The sequence below is a fragment of the Saccopteryx bilineata genome, chromosome 1 (genome assembly GCF_036850765.1).
Source record: "Saccopteryx bilineata isolate mSacBil1 chromosome 1, mSacBil1_pri_phased_curated, whole genome shotgun sequence".
NCBI classification, from domain to species: domain Eukaryota; kingdom Metazoa; phylum Chordata; class Mammalia; order Chiroptera; family Emballonuridae; genus Saccopteryx; species Saccopteryx bilineata.
This window is the reverse complement of record NC_089490.1, coordinates 133,709,438-133,725,431: the sequence shown is the minus strand read 5'-3', so window position 1 is coordinate 133,725,431 and position 15,994 is coordinate 133,709,438. Positions and strand designations below refer to the sequence as shown.

At 44.4% G+C, this 15,994-nt stretch overlaps 1 protein-coding gene across 2 annotated transcripts in view; it reads left to right on the top strand.

Annotated features, from left to right (window-relative positions):
• DOCK5 (dedicator of cytokinesis 5) overlaps positions 1 to 14,552 on the top strand; it is a 215,146-nt gene extending 200,594 nt beyond the window's left edge. For both annotated transcript variants that reach the window (XM_066267244.1, XM_066267235.1), the window contains 9 exons: positions 111 to 197; positions 2,078 to 2,254; positions 4,342 to 4,425; positions 5,462 to 5,599; positions 7,085 to 7,251; positions 10,465 to 10,633; positions 11,297 to 11,435; positions 12,906 to 13,009; positions 13,543 to 14,552. In XM_066267244.1, coding sequence (XP_066123341.1) covers positions 111 to 197; positions 2,078 to 2,254; positions 4,342 to 4,425; positions 5,462 to 5,599; positions 7,085 to 7,251; positions 10,465 to 10,633; positions 11,297 to 11,435; positions 12,906 to 13,009; positions 13,543 to 13,647 — 1,170 coding nt within the window. In that variant the 3' untranslated portion in view covers positions 13,648 to 14,552. The remainder of the gene's footprint in view (positions 1 to 110; positions 198 to 2,077; positions 2,255 to 4,341; positions 4,426 to 5,461; positions 5,600 to 7,084; positions 7,252 to 10,464; positions 10,634 to 11,296; positions 11,436 to 12,905; positions 13,010 to 13,542) is intronic.
• The last annotated feature ends 1,442 nt before the right edge of the window (positions 14,553 to 15,994 follow it).

Below are 15,994 nucleotides of genomic sequence, written 5' to 3'. Positions count from 1 at the left end.
TCTCTAAGGGGGCATATGAGAACAATCTCATTTAACTGAACCAGGGAGTTTTGCTCTTTGAAAAAGCCTGGGAACTAACCAACATTTCCTCTCTTCCCTCCTCCCACCAGACCATGTGGATTGAAAGGACCACGTATAAGACTGCGTATACCTTTCCCGGGATTCTCAAGTGGTTTGAAGTTAGACAGATTTCAACAGTGAGTCATTTGAAACGAGAACTCAGAAAAATCTTTCTGTCTCCAGATAGAATAAGGTCCTTTTTTCATGCCCCTGCAGGTCTCGCTAGCTTGGCCAGCCTCCTCTGGCTGGCTTCGTTTTCCAAGAGAGAGAAATAAAAGACATGCTTGTCTGATAGAACGTCTTTGTAAAACTGATGTTACAACACCAGCCCTGAAGGTTGCACACAGTGAATGATTCCTTTGTGACTACAGAAGAGGTCTCTTCTGTGATCCTGCCAGCACCCAAACACATTTTGGGAATGTCTCTTTCGTGCTTCCTGTCAATCACATTCCTCTCCCTTGGAACTTTTCCTCTCCCTTTATTTGCAGCTCATCACATCAGCACTCCTCCTGGACTCTTGCATCATCACCAGTCCCCAGGGCTGCCTGTGGTTAATGTTTACTGCATCTGGTGCCTTTATTTCCAGCCCTGTACCATGTACCATTTCTCGTCCCTCCTTCATCTCTAGGTTGATGCCATTGAAAGAGCGTGTCCATTGCCCCACCCTGCCTAGACCATCCGAGGTCCATTTTCTTCTGTGCCTCAGAGTGTGAATTCCATAGTGAGAAACCGATACGAGTAATCTTCACACTTAAAACCTTTTCTTGGCTCCCCAGTGCCTAGAGTGTGAAGCCCACACTCCTTAGCACATTAGTACAGGGTCTCTGTGACTCCTCTCTCCCCCACATCTGCTATGGAATCTACTGGAACTAAACTGCCCAGTCCAAGCTATTCTAGCTCTCTGTGAAACTGGGTCATTTCCTCTAACCCAAAATGCCCTCTTCCCACTTCTCAACCTAACTTACTCCATTTAAGGCTTAGGTTAGTTACCAGCTTCTGCAGGAAGCTGTCTGTGAAACTGCCTGGCTGGCTTTGCTGCTCTTTTTCTGTGCCCATTGCCTCCTGCACTTATTCCTAATAAGTTACTTACCATGTTCACTTGTCTTGAGACCCTCCAGAAACTGTAAACTCCTCCCAGCCATAAAATATGTCTTAATTGCTTTTGTAACTGCGATGTTTAACACAGTACTTGGCGCAAATAAGCATTCAAGAAATAGGTCTTGAACAAATCGCAACTGAAGTTTGACATGTCCCATACATCTAGTGTAAATTATTCTTCAAGGATGGATATGACTTTTGGACAGAGTTATAGAATTAAGTCTAGATTAGGAGGCAATTGTGCATGATAATGGGTAAAATGAGGAAGGACAAAGTTTATCTTGAAATCTGGTTTTGAAGACATTCCCAAAAGAGATGCTCTTTCTGAGTCCATATTGCATCTTATTTCATTTCTACCCAAAATTCAACCTGACTATTCTAACGCATGCTATTATTTCTGACTTCTGTTAGTCACAGAACCCATACTAAGGTGACTTATGTATGGCCTGAATGTCTGGCTTCCAAATCATTTATCTTTTCTCATGGAAGAAGCATCAAACCTCTCACCAGTGGACACTCTCGGTGGCGCAGAGGTGTCTTGGATCAGATACCCTGTTCCTCTATTGTCATTGAATTTCACAAGCTTTTAGAGGAAGCTTTTTCCCTAAGAAACAATCATTATTGTAGCTCCAATATTTTCTTTTTAAAATTCCTACAGATGCTTTGCCCCAAGAAATGGTCATTACTATATCTCTATTTTTTTTAAACCATCCTTATGCTTTCTAAGGAAATTTTGCTTATTTTGCAACTTATTGATACCATTTAAAATAAGTCTGGTGCCCTAAGAAACATGAGTCAGCAAAATTCATTCTTCTGTAGCTTGGTAAGAACTTTATGCCTTTTAAGGGGAATACTTGGGCTTTCCCAGTCTTTGCTGTGGAAGCCACAGAGCCTTCCACTCACATGCTGTCTGTCACAGGAAGAGGTCAGCCCTCTGGAGAATGCCATCGAAACCATGGAACTCACCAACGAGAGGATTAGCAACTGTGTCCAGCAGCACGCCTGGGACCGGTCCCTGTCTGTGCACCCTCTCTCCATGCTGCTCAGTGGCATCGTGGACCCAGCTGTCATGGGGGGTTACTCCAACTATGAGAAGGTAGGCAGCCCGGGGACCCCATTGGACTCAAAGTTCTGATGTCCCCATGACTCTCTTTGTGGCGTTGTGCAGCTGGTAAATTCGTTTCTTACTACTTTTCCGAGAGATTTTCAACCCCCCAACCTTTTTTATGAATGGGCATATGAAATTAATGAAAAACTTGTGCCCAATCTCACAGCTCCTGAAGACCCTCAATAGCCCACACTGGGGTGAGCTATTTCCTGGGAAAGAGTCCCTGAAACATCAGTCAGATAGGCCATGCCTGCGTGACCCCCCTGCTGTTCTCTCCCACCCCTTGACCCAGAGAGGTGGGAAGTATGCAGGTGGGCCCCCCAACTGAGGATGCTCTGGAAGTGAAGAGACATGTGGGAGGGGCAGAGCATACTTGGTTTAGGACTGGCCTCTAGGAACCCCGCCTGACCTGATGGGCCAGAGGTTGTGTGGGCAAATGCTGTCTCAGCCCACAGTTAAGTTAGTTCAACTAAGTGCCGTATGTGTTCCTCTGGGAAAGTAGGAAGAGAGTTCTCCGCCCTGTGAGTCCATCACACAGGGCTTAGGTATGGCGCCATCGAAAATGAAGGTGATGCATTCAGTAAGCTCGGTTAAGTGGACAGTTGACCCTTGAATCACATAGGTTTGTCTTTGAAAGCACTTTCTGAAATGAAATTTAGGAAACAAGGAGGAAATACAGTGTGTCCGTAAAGTCATGGTGCACTTTTGACTAGTCACAGGAAAACAACAAAAGACGATAGAAATGTGAAATCCACCAAATAAAAGGAAAACTCTCCCAGTTTCATACCTATTCAGTGCAGTTTGATGTGGGCTCACGCACAGATTTTTTTAGGGCTCCTTAGGTAACTATCCCATATAGCCTCTACAGACTCGTCACTGACTGATGGCCTACCAGAACGGGGTTTCTCCACCAAACTACTGGTTTCCTTCAACTGCTTATCCTACTGAGTAATGTTATTCCTATGTGGTGGCGCTTCATTATAAATGCGCCGATATTCACATTGCACTTTGGTCACGGATTAGAATTTAGCGAGCCACAGAACACACTGACCTTTCCTCTCTACCGTCCACATCTCGACTGCCATGGCCATGGGCTGCTCCTCTGTATACACGGTGTTATATCATCATCTGCACATGCGTACATGCTGCCACATCATCCTACAGAAACTGGGAGGTTTTCCTTTTATTTGGTGCAGATTTCACATTTCTATTGTCTTTTGTTGCTTTCCTGTGACCGGTCAAAAGTGCACCATGACTTTACGGACACGCTATATATAACTCCCACTTTGAACTCCCATTGGAAGAATTCTCTACAGAATCCTGTTTTCTTTACTAATGAATTCTGTCTTTAAAACGATCTCCTATGTAACACCTATATTTACAGTTTCAGTTTTATTTCCCTGTTATAGAACCTTAACCATGGGGACCGTGAATGTTTATTGGTGATGTTATAGGAGATGTGGTCTTGGCATATAATAAATGCAATCTGCATTTAATATTTTCAAAACATTCTTAAATGTATTTTTTGTGTTGTTCTCAAAATAGTCTTCTATATAGGTGATTAGTAAGAAAGTGCAGATATTAATCTTCACTTAATATAAGAAAAACTGTGATATAATCTATAGCATGTTGTAGGGCAGAAGTATCAGCCATATCTCCAGCCTATTAACTTTTTGCTCTTTTCTTTATAATATTCATATACTTAAGCTAATGAATAACTTTTTGATATTGTCATTTGGTCATTTTTTTCTTCTTTGGGGAAGTTATCTTAAGGAATGAAGCTCTGCTATGCTGCTGATTATTTTTTGATTCGTGTGTGCATGTTCATGTGTGTGTAGTTATCAAGAATGTACTCTTCATAGGAACTACATGATTCCGGAAAGACCAAACTAGCATCAACCTGTTTGAACTGTTCGCTATGGATAAGGGCTATGCTGTTACTTAGTCATTGTGGGCTTATCACATAGAATAAAAGATGTGTTTTACCCTCCCGGGGCCTCCCTCCCGTTCCTTTAGGGCCAAACGCACAGTGAAGTATGTATTTATCATTCACATCCCCTATGCTCTGCTCTTAGGCTTTTTTTACAGAAAAGTACTTGCAGAAGCATCCTGAAGACCAGGAGAAGGTTGAGCTGCTGAAGAGGTTGATAGCGTTGCAGGTGTGCCCCGGGGGGGGGGGGGGAGTATGGCTGGACAGCTCCCGCTGCCTCACAGGGGTGGTGCGGTATGCGTCTGAGATTCTCCAGGGCTCAAATCTACAAGCTATTAGAGTTACTTTTCTTTAAAAAAAAAAAAAAACACGCACACACACCATAGAATTACAACCTATCAATTTGATTGTTCGACAAAGTGACCTAGGAACAGCATCCATTAGACTGTAAGGTGTTGAGAGGAGCTTTTTTAATTTTTATTATTTTCTTCTTTTTCCAAGTGAGAGGAGGGGAGATAGTGAGACAGACTCCCACATGTCCAACTGGGATCCACCTAGCAACCCTGTCTAGGGCTGATGCTCTGCCCATCTGGGGCCATGCTCACAACCAAGCTAGTTTTAGCACTGAGGCAGAGGCTCCATGGAGCCAGCCTCAGCACCAAGGTCCACGAGCTCGAACCTATTGAGCCATGGCTGCGGGAGGGGAAGAGAGAGAGGAGTGGGAGGGATGAAGAAGCAGATGATCACTTCTGTGTGCCCTGACCGGGAATCAAACCCAGGACATCCACATGTCGGGCTGATGTTCTACCACTGAGTGAACCAGCCAGGGGAGAGGGGCCTTTTTAGAGATGAGGGCAAGTCCCCCAGTTGGTTTCCTACCTGTGTTACAGCTAAGAGATGCTTGCCTCAGAGTTTCTTTTTCTTACTATGGCAGTGACCAGTGGGAGAAAATGCAGCCGTCCACTCCATCTAAGGCTCAAACCGATAGGTTGCCTGTGCACAGAAATGCCCCGGGCTCAGATGAGTTCACGTTGTCCAGCAGCCTGTCCCAGCTTAAGGCTGCTGTGTCCTGGGTGTGCACATATCTCTGCTCTGTGACCCATGGTGTCCAGCTCCCAAGCACTGTCCTGACAAGTAGCTTTTTCATTTGATATGTGCTGTGCCCCCCTATTCACCTGTCCATCCCCATGCCCCATCTTTCCCCAGCCCCAGTCTGAGTTCTCCCTCTCTCTAAACCACACTGTGTCTCCCCCGCCCTCCCCCAGATGCCTCTGCTGACAGAGGGCATCCGCATCCATGGGGAGAAGCTGACGGAACAGCTCAAGCCACTGCATGACCGCCTGTCCTCCTGCTTCCGGGAGCTCAAGGAGAAAGTGGAAAGACTCTACGGGATTATCACACTGGTAGGCTTCGCCTTAAGTAGCCTGTAAGCTTTTTCTAGTCTCTATGACCTTTTATGATACCGGCCAGTTTTTCAGATACCAAATGAGTCAAAATAGCATAGGTAGGGCATGGAAATACTGGGCATGGTCTGCTGTTGATAACCTTCAACCAGCCTCATGCCAAAGAGAGCTGCCCCAACTTGAATGACCCTCACAGCCGTCTGGACGGTTTGTGAAAACACAGAGTGCTGGGCCAAATCCACAGGGTTTCTGACCCACTAATTCTGGACTGGGGACCAAGAATTTACAATCCTGACACACTCCCAGGCAGTGCAATGCTGCTGGCCCAGGGCCCACACGCAGACAGTTCTGTTAGAAGATGGGGTGCTCCCCCTCACACACACTGGTTCTTCCTCTGTCTAGCCCAATTCTAGAGTTTTTACTAATATTTTGCATTTTAATGATAAGTTTATACTCTTCACACCTTTGAAGGGGGAGGAAGAAATGTGAAGAACATTTTACAATGCAGGTAACTGATTTCATCACTTTTGATCGTTCTAACACAGTTCTTTCTCACAGTTACGATTTTTTTATTTTCCTCCTGAGAAGGCAGGTGGAGGGATGCATGTGCTAACCTTGTCTGTTCAACAGTTGACTGTATGCTGGGTCCCAGCTTTAGTTATCTGCTCTCCATAATATGACTTCACCCTATTCTATTCAACGGCTTTGTTCCTGAACTCCTGATTTTCAACTTTTTCCCTCGAATCAAAGCTCTGAATCTCTCTTCCTGCACTCTGCTTTTCTGTTCCCACATCTCCATCGCCTTTCTCCAGAGCATCTTTTTGACCATCTCTTCCCATCATATCAGTGTTCAATCATGAATTCCTAAAAATGTACCTCCTAATCTACCACCAGTGAAGAGTTTTCTTCTAGGAATGTTTGTCTTTTGCATAAGTCCTAGCTGGCAAAACCTCTGACTTCCACATCATGAGTTTGTTTTTAACAGACCCAGGTCAACATTTGCATGTAAATTGGAAGTGGTGGCATGTAGGACTCAATGATCCTACTGGAGACGTTTCTCATGGAGGTAGATCAGCATTCCCCTACCTCCTAAGATTCAGCAAGTTGAGTGTCAGGTCTGAAACGTTTCAATCTGAAATGTTTCTATTAGGCCAGTATTCCCTTTTCTTAAATGCCTGAAAAGCCAGCAGAGGATTTTGCTGTTTCGTGGGTAGGTAAACATATTAGTTATTTATCTCTGACAGCACATTTTGGTGACTTTTCCTCAAGTCTTAGAAACAAGGTAGGTTTAACCTAAGTTGTGTCTATAAGTAAGAACATAAGTATTCTGTTATTTAACAACTGAGGTAGCGCAAGAGCCAACCAATCAGAACGCGATGCCAGGCAACGTGAACAGGCACCTGCCATAAACAGACAGGGGTCTGCACTTGTTCATACGGGCTGAATTCCAGGCCAGCTAACCGGGAAGGTCCCTGTGTTCTCCAGCCACCCAACATGACTGAGAGGAAGCAGAGCCGCAAGGGGTCCATTGTGCTCCCTTACATCATGTCGTCCACACTGCGCAGGCTGTCCATCACCTCGGTGACATCCTCCGTGATCTCCACCTCCTCTAACTCATCCGATAATACTTCCTCAAGACCCGGATCTGATGGGTAAGGGTTTCATTTTGACTTGTCAGGAAAGGTGGGGTAACTCCTCTCTAATAATTGCCTCTGGCCTGACCAGGCGGTGGCGCAGTGGGTAGAGCGTTGGGCTGGGATGTGGAGGACCCAGGTTCGAGACCCCGAGGTCGCCAGCTTGAGCGCGGGTTCATCTGGTTTGAGCAAAAGCTCACCAGCTTGAGCCCAAGGTCGCTGGCTCGAGCAAGGAGTTACTCGGTCTGCCGAAGGCCCATGGTCAAGGCACATATGAGAAAGCAATCAATGAACAACTAAGGTGTCGCAACGAAAAACTAATGATTGATGCTTCTCATCTCTCTCCATTTCTGTCTGTCTATCCCTAGCTATCCCTCTCTCTGACTCTCTCTCTCTTTGTCTCTAAAAAAAATAAAATAATAATTGCCTCTGGTGTCAAAATGAGACTTGGTCAATGTAGAGACAGTATCCTCAAAAGAGAAATAGGTCAGACTTCATGAGTTATTAGCCTTTGGGTCATCCTTATTGTCCCTTCATGACAAATACCATCATTTATATAATGATAACAACAGTATGAAAAATGGAGAAAAAAATATCACCCATAACCCTTTCACACTCTATCGTCCACCCCATGACATTCTGATTATTTTTTAATAATAACTTGTAGTCATTGCTTGATTTATTTCATTTTAATTTTCTATTTTTTAAAAAATATTTTATTTATTGATTTTAGAGAGAGGAGAGGGAAGGGGAGGGAGAGGGGGTGAGGGAGGAGCAGGAAGCATCAACTTCCAATAGTTGGTTCTCACATGTGCCTTGACCAGGCAAGCCTGAAGTTTCAAACTAGCGACCTCAGCATTCCATGTTGATGCTCCAGTCACTGTGCAACCACAGGTCAGACTTGTTGTTTTTGAAATATTTTATTTATTGATTTTAAAGAGAGGAGAGAGTCATTTTAATTTTCAAAAATAGTTTTTAGCAGCCTGACCTGCGGTGGCGCAGTGGGTAAAAGCATTGACCTGGAACACTGAGGTCGCCGGTTCGAAACCCCGAGCTTTCCTGGTCAAGGCACATATGGGGAGTTGATGCTTTCTGCTCCTCCCTCCCTTCTCTCTCTCTTTCTCTCTCTCTCTCTCTCTCTCTATCTCCTCTCTCTAAAATGAATAAATAAAATCTAAAAATAAATAAATAAAAATATTTTAAAAAATTAGTTTTTAACATATTTATTTTGTGAATACTTAATGTAATCCCATGATATGAAATTCCAGAGTGGTACATCTGTTACAATTGAGGAACCGATATTTACACATCATTATCATCCGAAGTCCATAGTTACATTATGGTTCATTCTTGGTGTTGTACATTCTGAGTTCTGATAAAAGTATGCTGACTTGCGGACCTGGCTGGTTGGCTCAGTGGTAGAGCATCAACCCAGCATGTAGATATCCTGGGTTCGATTCCCGGCCAGGGCACACAGGAGAAGCACCCATCTGCTTCTCCACCCCGCCCCCTCTCCTTCCTCTCTGTCTCTCTCTTCCTCTCCCGCAGCCAAGGCTCCATTGGAGCAAAGTTGGCCCAGGCACTGAGGATGGCTCTGTGGCCTCTGCCTCAGGCACTGGAATGGCTCTGCTTGCAGTGGAGCAATGCCCCAGATGAGCAGATCATCGCCCCTTAGTGGGCTTGCTGGGTGAATCCTGGTCGGGTGCATGTGGGAGTGTGTCTGGCTGCCTCCCTGCTTCTCACTTCAGAAAAAAAACAAAAAAGTATGCTGACTCGTAGTCACCAGTATAGAACAATTTCACTGTCCTCTATGCTTTACCTACTCATCCCTTCAAACTTACCTACTCATCCCTTCAAACTTTTTATTTTTATGGAACAAAACCTACCAATTTTAAGTCAATTTAGGTCTTACTGAATATTCTGAAGCTCTAAGCAATACCCATCATAAAAATATATCTTTTTTTAAACCCCCGTTTTTATTACATTTTGACACATTTGTTCCTTCTCTCTCTAGCGCTCCCCTCGTCTTTGCTCCACAATGCCATTTGAGCTTAGGTTATATACCTTATGCTACAAGAACAGACAGATTGTCTTATGTGACCACGTACTACAGTATAGCTTATAAATTTTGGAAAGTTGATGTTGACAGAAAACTTTAAGCTACAACCCATATTTCATTTTTATCAGTTGTCCCAATAGTCTCTTTTATAGCAATTTCAGGTACAGAATCCAGTCAGGATCATTGTATGCTATTTAACCATGTCTCTCTATTCTTGATTCTGACGTAGTGTTCTTAGCCTTTCCTTGTCTTTCATAATATTGTCATTTTTGAAGATTATGAGCCATTTACTTCATGGAATTCCTCTTCATTTGGGGTTTGTGTGATGTTTCCTTGTCCTTAGGATTCGGATGATAGTGTTTTGTGGGACGTGCTCTTTTCCGGTATGTCCAGAAGCCCATTAGTCCTTTATTCTCTTCGTGGTGATGTTAATGGATCATATGGTTAAGGTTTCGTCCATTTTCTTTTCTGTGTAGTTTACTTCTTCCCTCTGTAAGTAAGAAATAACTGGTGGAGAGATAATCTTGAGACCCTCCTATTTCTCATGAACTCTTCCACTTTCTATATAGGATCTAATTACAATTCTTGAATCAACTTTTACTACTGTGCTTGAAATTTTTCATCTGTTAAAAACCACTTAAGGACTCAGCCATAAGAAATGATGACATCAGATCATTTACAACAAAAACCACTTAAGGAATACTCTTACCTACTAAGCAGCTCTAAGCATTTTGTAATAATGTCATAAGGTAGTTTCTATTATTGTCCCCATTTTACAGATATGAGACTGAGATAAAACAGGGTTATCTGCCCAAGGTCATCCAACAAGTAAGTGTAGGTAAGATTTGAACACAGCTGCCTGGCTCCAGGGTCTGTGCTGTTTTTCTGGCCGTTCCTTTTTACTTAAGGATTCTGTCTTTGCCTGTGAGTTTAATGAGACCTTCACTTTCCAGAGATAAAATGAATATTCACTAATATTTTCTTCCTGTACTCTGATTGTCTCATCTCTGTACATGTATACTCTGAGATGTTCAACTGGCAGCTCGAAATTCAGATTCAGGACCTGAGAGGGAAGTCACAGCTTGAGGAGTCATCACCTTGGTCTTTTGGGAGTCAATTTTGATTGTCCAGCAACCAGTAGTTTGTGAGTCATTTGTGTTCTTGGCTGATAGGTCAGTCCTGGAGCCACTTCTGGAGCTCAGGGCCTCATCCGGTGCCAGAGTTGAAGATCTGCCCCTCAAGGAGGACAGTGAGAACCGGATCAGCAAGTTCAAGAGAAAAGAATGGAACCTGAGCAAGTCCCAGATCATTGCAGATAGAGTGCCAGAACCTGATCTGATGGTAAAAAATATATATATAATGAGAAAAAAAAATATTCCAGAGGTTTTGCAATGTGTTCCCTATAGCAGGCACATCAGCATTCACTCCATAGCTCTGAGGCATCAGACAGAAGCCCGGTCTTTGCTTTCTCAGAACCACAGCCATGGTAGTGTCAGAGCTCAGACCATGAATATGCCCTGAGAATCTGAGTCTGGATCCGTAATGGCACAAGATCTTATACCCATACTGTAAACATGTGGGTTGATGCTTGCAGTTGTGGTTCTTGCTACCATGTTCCATGAGTCAGTCCAGGCATTGTCATTTCTCTTCTTTTAACTTAAAAAAAATAAAAGGTACTTTTTCTTTCATAAGCCACATCAAGTTTTAAGTGTGGCAAGACTGGCTCTCCCTGAGAATCTGGGTGGGCTCATTTCCAACCTGAATGACACAATACAGCTGTGGTCAAAATCAAGTCTATAGTCGGCCAGAAAGGAATCTGTGGTTCAGGATCACCTGCTCATATCTTTGCCAGGGTGCCCAGCACATGATAATGGTGAGCTTGCCAATGGCTCCTGGAACCATCAGCAAGTTCTACTCAGCAGATGAGGTTGGTGTTTGCACGTTGATGAGCTCAGGTGTCCTCACCATGAAAACATTTTCCTGTTTCCCCAACCCTCAAACCAGAGCCCAACCAGAAAGGCACAAAGGCCAAAGAGTCTCCAGTTGTTGGACAGTCGACTGACGCCATTTCATGGTTCTTTACCTCCTTCGTCAATGCCCTTGAGCCCGCCTCCACTCACCCCTAAAGCTACCAGGACCCTAAGTAAGTTCTCCTTCATATAAACCCCTTATATTCATTTTACTAGGGAACGAGAGTATGTTTATGAGGCTGGGAGACAGTAGTCAATCAAGAGTTAGAAATAATCAGGTGAGATTTCTGGCCAGAAGTGAGCGTCACAGCCTTTCAATGATAAAACAGAGACAGTTAAATTCAACCAGTATTTAGAGACCACCTATTACATGACAGATTTTTTTTTAAGCACTTGGGAAATGTCAGAGAACAGAGTAATATCCAAAGTCCTAGGAAATGTTCGCATCTTCAGCTTAACACAGTGTGTCCATAAAGTCATGGTGCACTTTTGACCAGTCACAGGAAAGCAACAAAAGACAATAGAAATGTGAAATCTGCACCAAATAAAAGGAAAACCCTCCCAGTTTCTGTAGGATGATGTGGCAGCATGTGTGCATGTGCAGATGATGACATAACACCATGTATATATACCAGGGGTCCCCAAACTTTTTACACAGGGGGCCAGTTCACTGTCCCTCAGACCATGGGAGGGCCAGACTATAAAATAAACTAGGAACAAATCCCTATGCACACTGCACATATCTTATTTTAAAGTAAAAATACAAAATGGGAACAAATATAATATTTAAAATAAAGAACAAGTAAATTTAAATTAACAAACTGACCAGTATTTCAATGGGAACCATGCTCCTCTCACTGACCACCAATGAAAGAGGTGCCCCTTCCGGAAGTGCGGTAGTGGACAGATAAATGGCCTCAGGGGGCCATATGCAGCCCGTGGGCCGTAGTTTGGGGACCCCTGGTGTATACAGTGGAGCAGCCCACGGCCATGCCAGTTGAGATGTGGGCGGTACAGAGGAAAGTTCAGTTTGTTCTGTGGCTCGCTAAATTCTAATCCGTGACCAAAGTGCAACGTGAATATCAGCGCATTTATAACGAAGCACCACCACATAGGAATAACATTACTCGGTGGGATAAGCAGTTGAAGGAAACCAGCAGTTTGGTGGAGAAACCCCGTTCTGGTAGTCATCAGTCAGTGACGAGTCTGTAGAGGCTATACGGGACAGCTACCTAAAGAGCCCTAAAAAATCTGTGCGTGAGCCCACATCAAACTGCACTGAATAGGTATGAAACTGGGAGAGTTTTCCTTTTATTTGGTGCAGATTTCACATTTCTATCATCTTTTGTTGCTTTTCTGTGACGGGTCAAAAGTGCACCATGATTTTACGGACACACTAGTAAAAACCCAGGGAAAAAAAATGGAATTTTTACTTCGGAGCTTCTCTTGAAGCCTGCTGGTGAGTGAAGTGCGTTACATTTTTCACAAGGGGTAAGAGGTCTTTGGTCTATCCACAGAAACCAGTATGAGTTTAACAATTTGATTGGCCAGATTGTTTCGGGTGTTACCATGGCAACCAGAAGTTCCAGGTGATTCCTTGATGAATAAACTTTCTGCCTTCTTCTCTTTTGTATCATTTCTAGGTTCCCCATCTTTGCAGACAGATGGACTGATGGCTGCTGCTGTACCACCGCCACCTCCCCCCAAAAGCAAGCTCTATGAGAGTGGCCAGAGGAACTCCGCCGAGGTAGGGAAGGATGCTTGAACTTGTGGAAGTACAGACTTGGGTTTCCTAGGTTTTTTCGTAGGCAGATTTTCCAGTCGGATGTGTCACTCTATCCAATTCTTGGTTCATTCCTGAAACCGTAAGTTAGGGCAGCTTTCAGCAAGAAGGCACAATACGCAGGTAGGCCTCCTCATGGAACTGATGGTGGAGCTTCTCTCTGTACCAGGTTTGATAAGTGAGTTCTGCGTCATATTTGGAGAGTTTACTTCTGAGGGAGTGACAGTCATTCTGGAATAGCCTCTGGCGGGTTTCGACATTTATGTAGCAAATATTTATTGAGTGGCCACTCTGTGCATGCCAAGTATCCAACTACTGGGGATCTAGTGGTGCTGGTGTGGATCGGATTAACTCAAGAAGAACAGGGAGGATGAATCAGTCTCCCTTCCCTTTCTCCTTGGCAAAGGCTGTGTGGTAAACTCAGACTATCTGAAAACTAAGCAGAGTTGGGAAGAAAGCTCAGACTTACTTCCACTTCCATTTGTCTGCTCCATCAGGTTGCTCCCCTACTGCCTGTGCGAAGAGAAGCCAAAGGCCCACCCCCACCCCCTCCCAAAGCTCGGAAATCTGGAGTCCCTTCTTCTGAGCCCAGCTCCCAGTAAGGATTTGTCCTCTCTGAAACTCGGAGCGCCTTGGACAGCTGACGCCAGAGAACCAGCCTCCAGGAGGCAGTGTACTCACTGGAGCAGGCCCTGTTGCCCGCCTTCCCTGCTCTGAGGTGGGATTCATCAACTGGGAACTGGTTTCATTCTTTCCCGCCTTCTATTTGATCAGTGCCTGAGACCACGTGACATCTTTAGTCCGTATGGGATTCCAAAATTGGCCATGTAAGGAGAATGCTCCCTTGCCATTAAATTTCAGCCTCCAGCACAGAGCCACGGACCTGCCAAAGCCCAAATAAGTTCTTCTGTGGTGGTGGTTACCCAGCAACCCAGTAACCCACTCCTTGGATGGATTTCTTGCTTTACTTCTGAAAAGTTGTGCTTGAAGCTTATTTTTCTCATGTGGACATAACATACTGGGAGAGACTGATATCAAGTACTTTGGTAGCGGAAATAATCATGACTTTCTAATGTCTACTATGTCTTCTTTGAGGAAAAGAACATCTTTTTAATGATGACTGGCTGCTTTCAAGTGTGAATGGCTGCCATTATTGAAAGACCATGGACTCCCGTGAGCCCCGAGCTCTTGTCTTTCCCCCACCTACACCCACCTGTGTAATGGGGAAGCTGTCTGTGCCCCTCCCAAAAGCCCCTCACACTCCTGGCCAGTGGCCCTCACTGTGCCGCAGCCTCCTTGCTATTGTGGAGTCCTCTGAAATTCTTCCTTTTGTACACAGAGTGTCTTGTCCTGTGGCCTCTTCTGAGCTCAGATCACTGGATATACGGGACCTGGAAGCCCGATTTCAGCAGTTCCCCTCCCAGCCCCTGGTGAATGACTTGGAAGCTCCTGTCTGCAGCCTGACTCTACCCTGGAGAATACAGTGCAACACTGCCGTTTGATTATTTATTCCTCTTGACTGTGGATTTAATTTGATTATGTGTTTATAGTACTAACATGATTTAGATGATCAAATTATTATCTACATACACATCAACAGCCACATAAAGTTAAAGATGTTTGGCACAAGAAGGGCCTTAAAAGTCATACTACCTGTCCTGACCTGTGGTGGCGCAGTGGATAAAGCGTCGACCTGGAAATGCTGAGGTCGTTGGTTCAAAACCCTGGGCTTGCACATATGGGAGTTGATGCTTCCAGCTCCTCCCCCCTCTTTCTCTCTGTCTCTCTCTCCTCTCTCTCCCTCTCTGTCTCTCTCTCCTCTCTAAAAATGAATAAATAAAAAAAATGAACTATTTATAAAAGTCATACTACCAACCCCCTTATTTTGTAGATAAGGAAATTGAGATTGACCAGATAATCCTACAACAAATTCTTACTAATAATCCAGCCTGCTAACTGAGGCCATACCCAGATAACACTCAGATCTGGGCGGTGAGGCTGACAAACTAATTCCTACCCATAGTTGTTGGATCTACAATGAAAATGGTCCAGCTAGTTCTATACTACTTAAGTGTGTATGGCCACTGGACAATCTGTTGACTATAGGTCCCTTAGGTCAACTCATGAGGGGCTCAACAGGGTCTCTTCTATACGTGGCCCAGTCCCTTGTCCTTAGACAGAAAGCAGAGAGATTTCGCCCCTGAGAATTTGGGTTTGCCTGACCACATCTTGGTTTGCGTGCCTATCTGACCACCCCTTTTAGGAAAGACATATGTTAATTCCCCAAGACAGGGTCAGGGAAGTAAACCTCCGAGATGTGTCCTGTGTTCCTCACAAAATGACTATGTGTATTTGAAAGTGGTGAGGGTAGAGTTAGTTGTAGCTCCCCCGGGAGAACCTGTTGTGGGGTCATAATGGGAGAACCTGAGCTTTGGAAGTAAGCCTATGCAATTTCAAGTCCTTAGACTCCCTCAAATTATTTGAAATTTTCTGAGTTTTCATTTCCTCACCTCTCAGAAAGGGGATGATACTTGCCACACAGGTTGTTGTGAGGTTTGAATGAGATCAAATATGTGAAGTTAGTAGGTACTCACCAGTTGGTACTTTCTTTTCTTCGCTTAATCCAGACTAAGGTCTGGAACTCTAGGAGCATTATTGGTGTGTGTGTGTGTGTGTGTGTGTGTGTGTGTGTGTGTGTGTAGATAATTTGGAAAGAATGCAGGTTAGATATCATCCTTTGGAGCCTTTGACATAATTATTTATGACTAGAGACACAGTGTTGATAATAACTGAGGAGGATTCTAAGTGGAAAGAACTCAAGAGAATGAAGACAGCCTGACCTGTGGTGGCGCAGTGGATAAAGCGTCGACCTGGAACACTGAGGTCGCCAGTTCGAAACCCTGGGCTTACCTGGTCAAGGCACATATGGGAGTTGATGCTTCCTGCTCC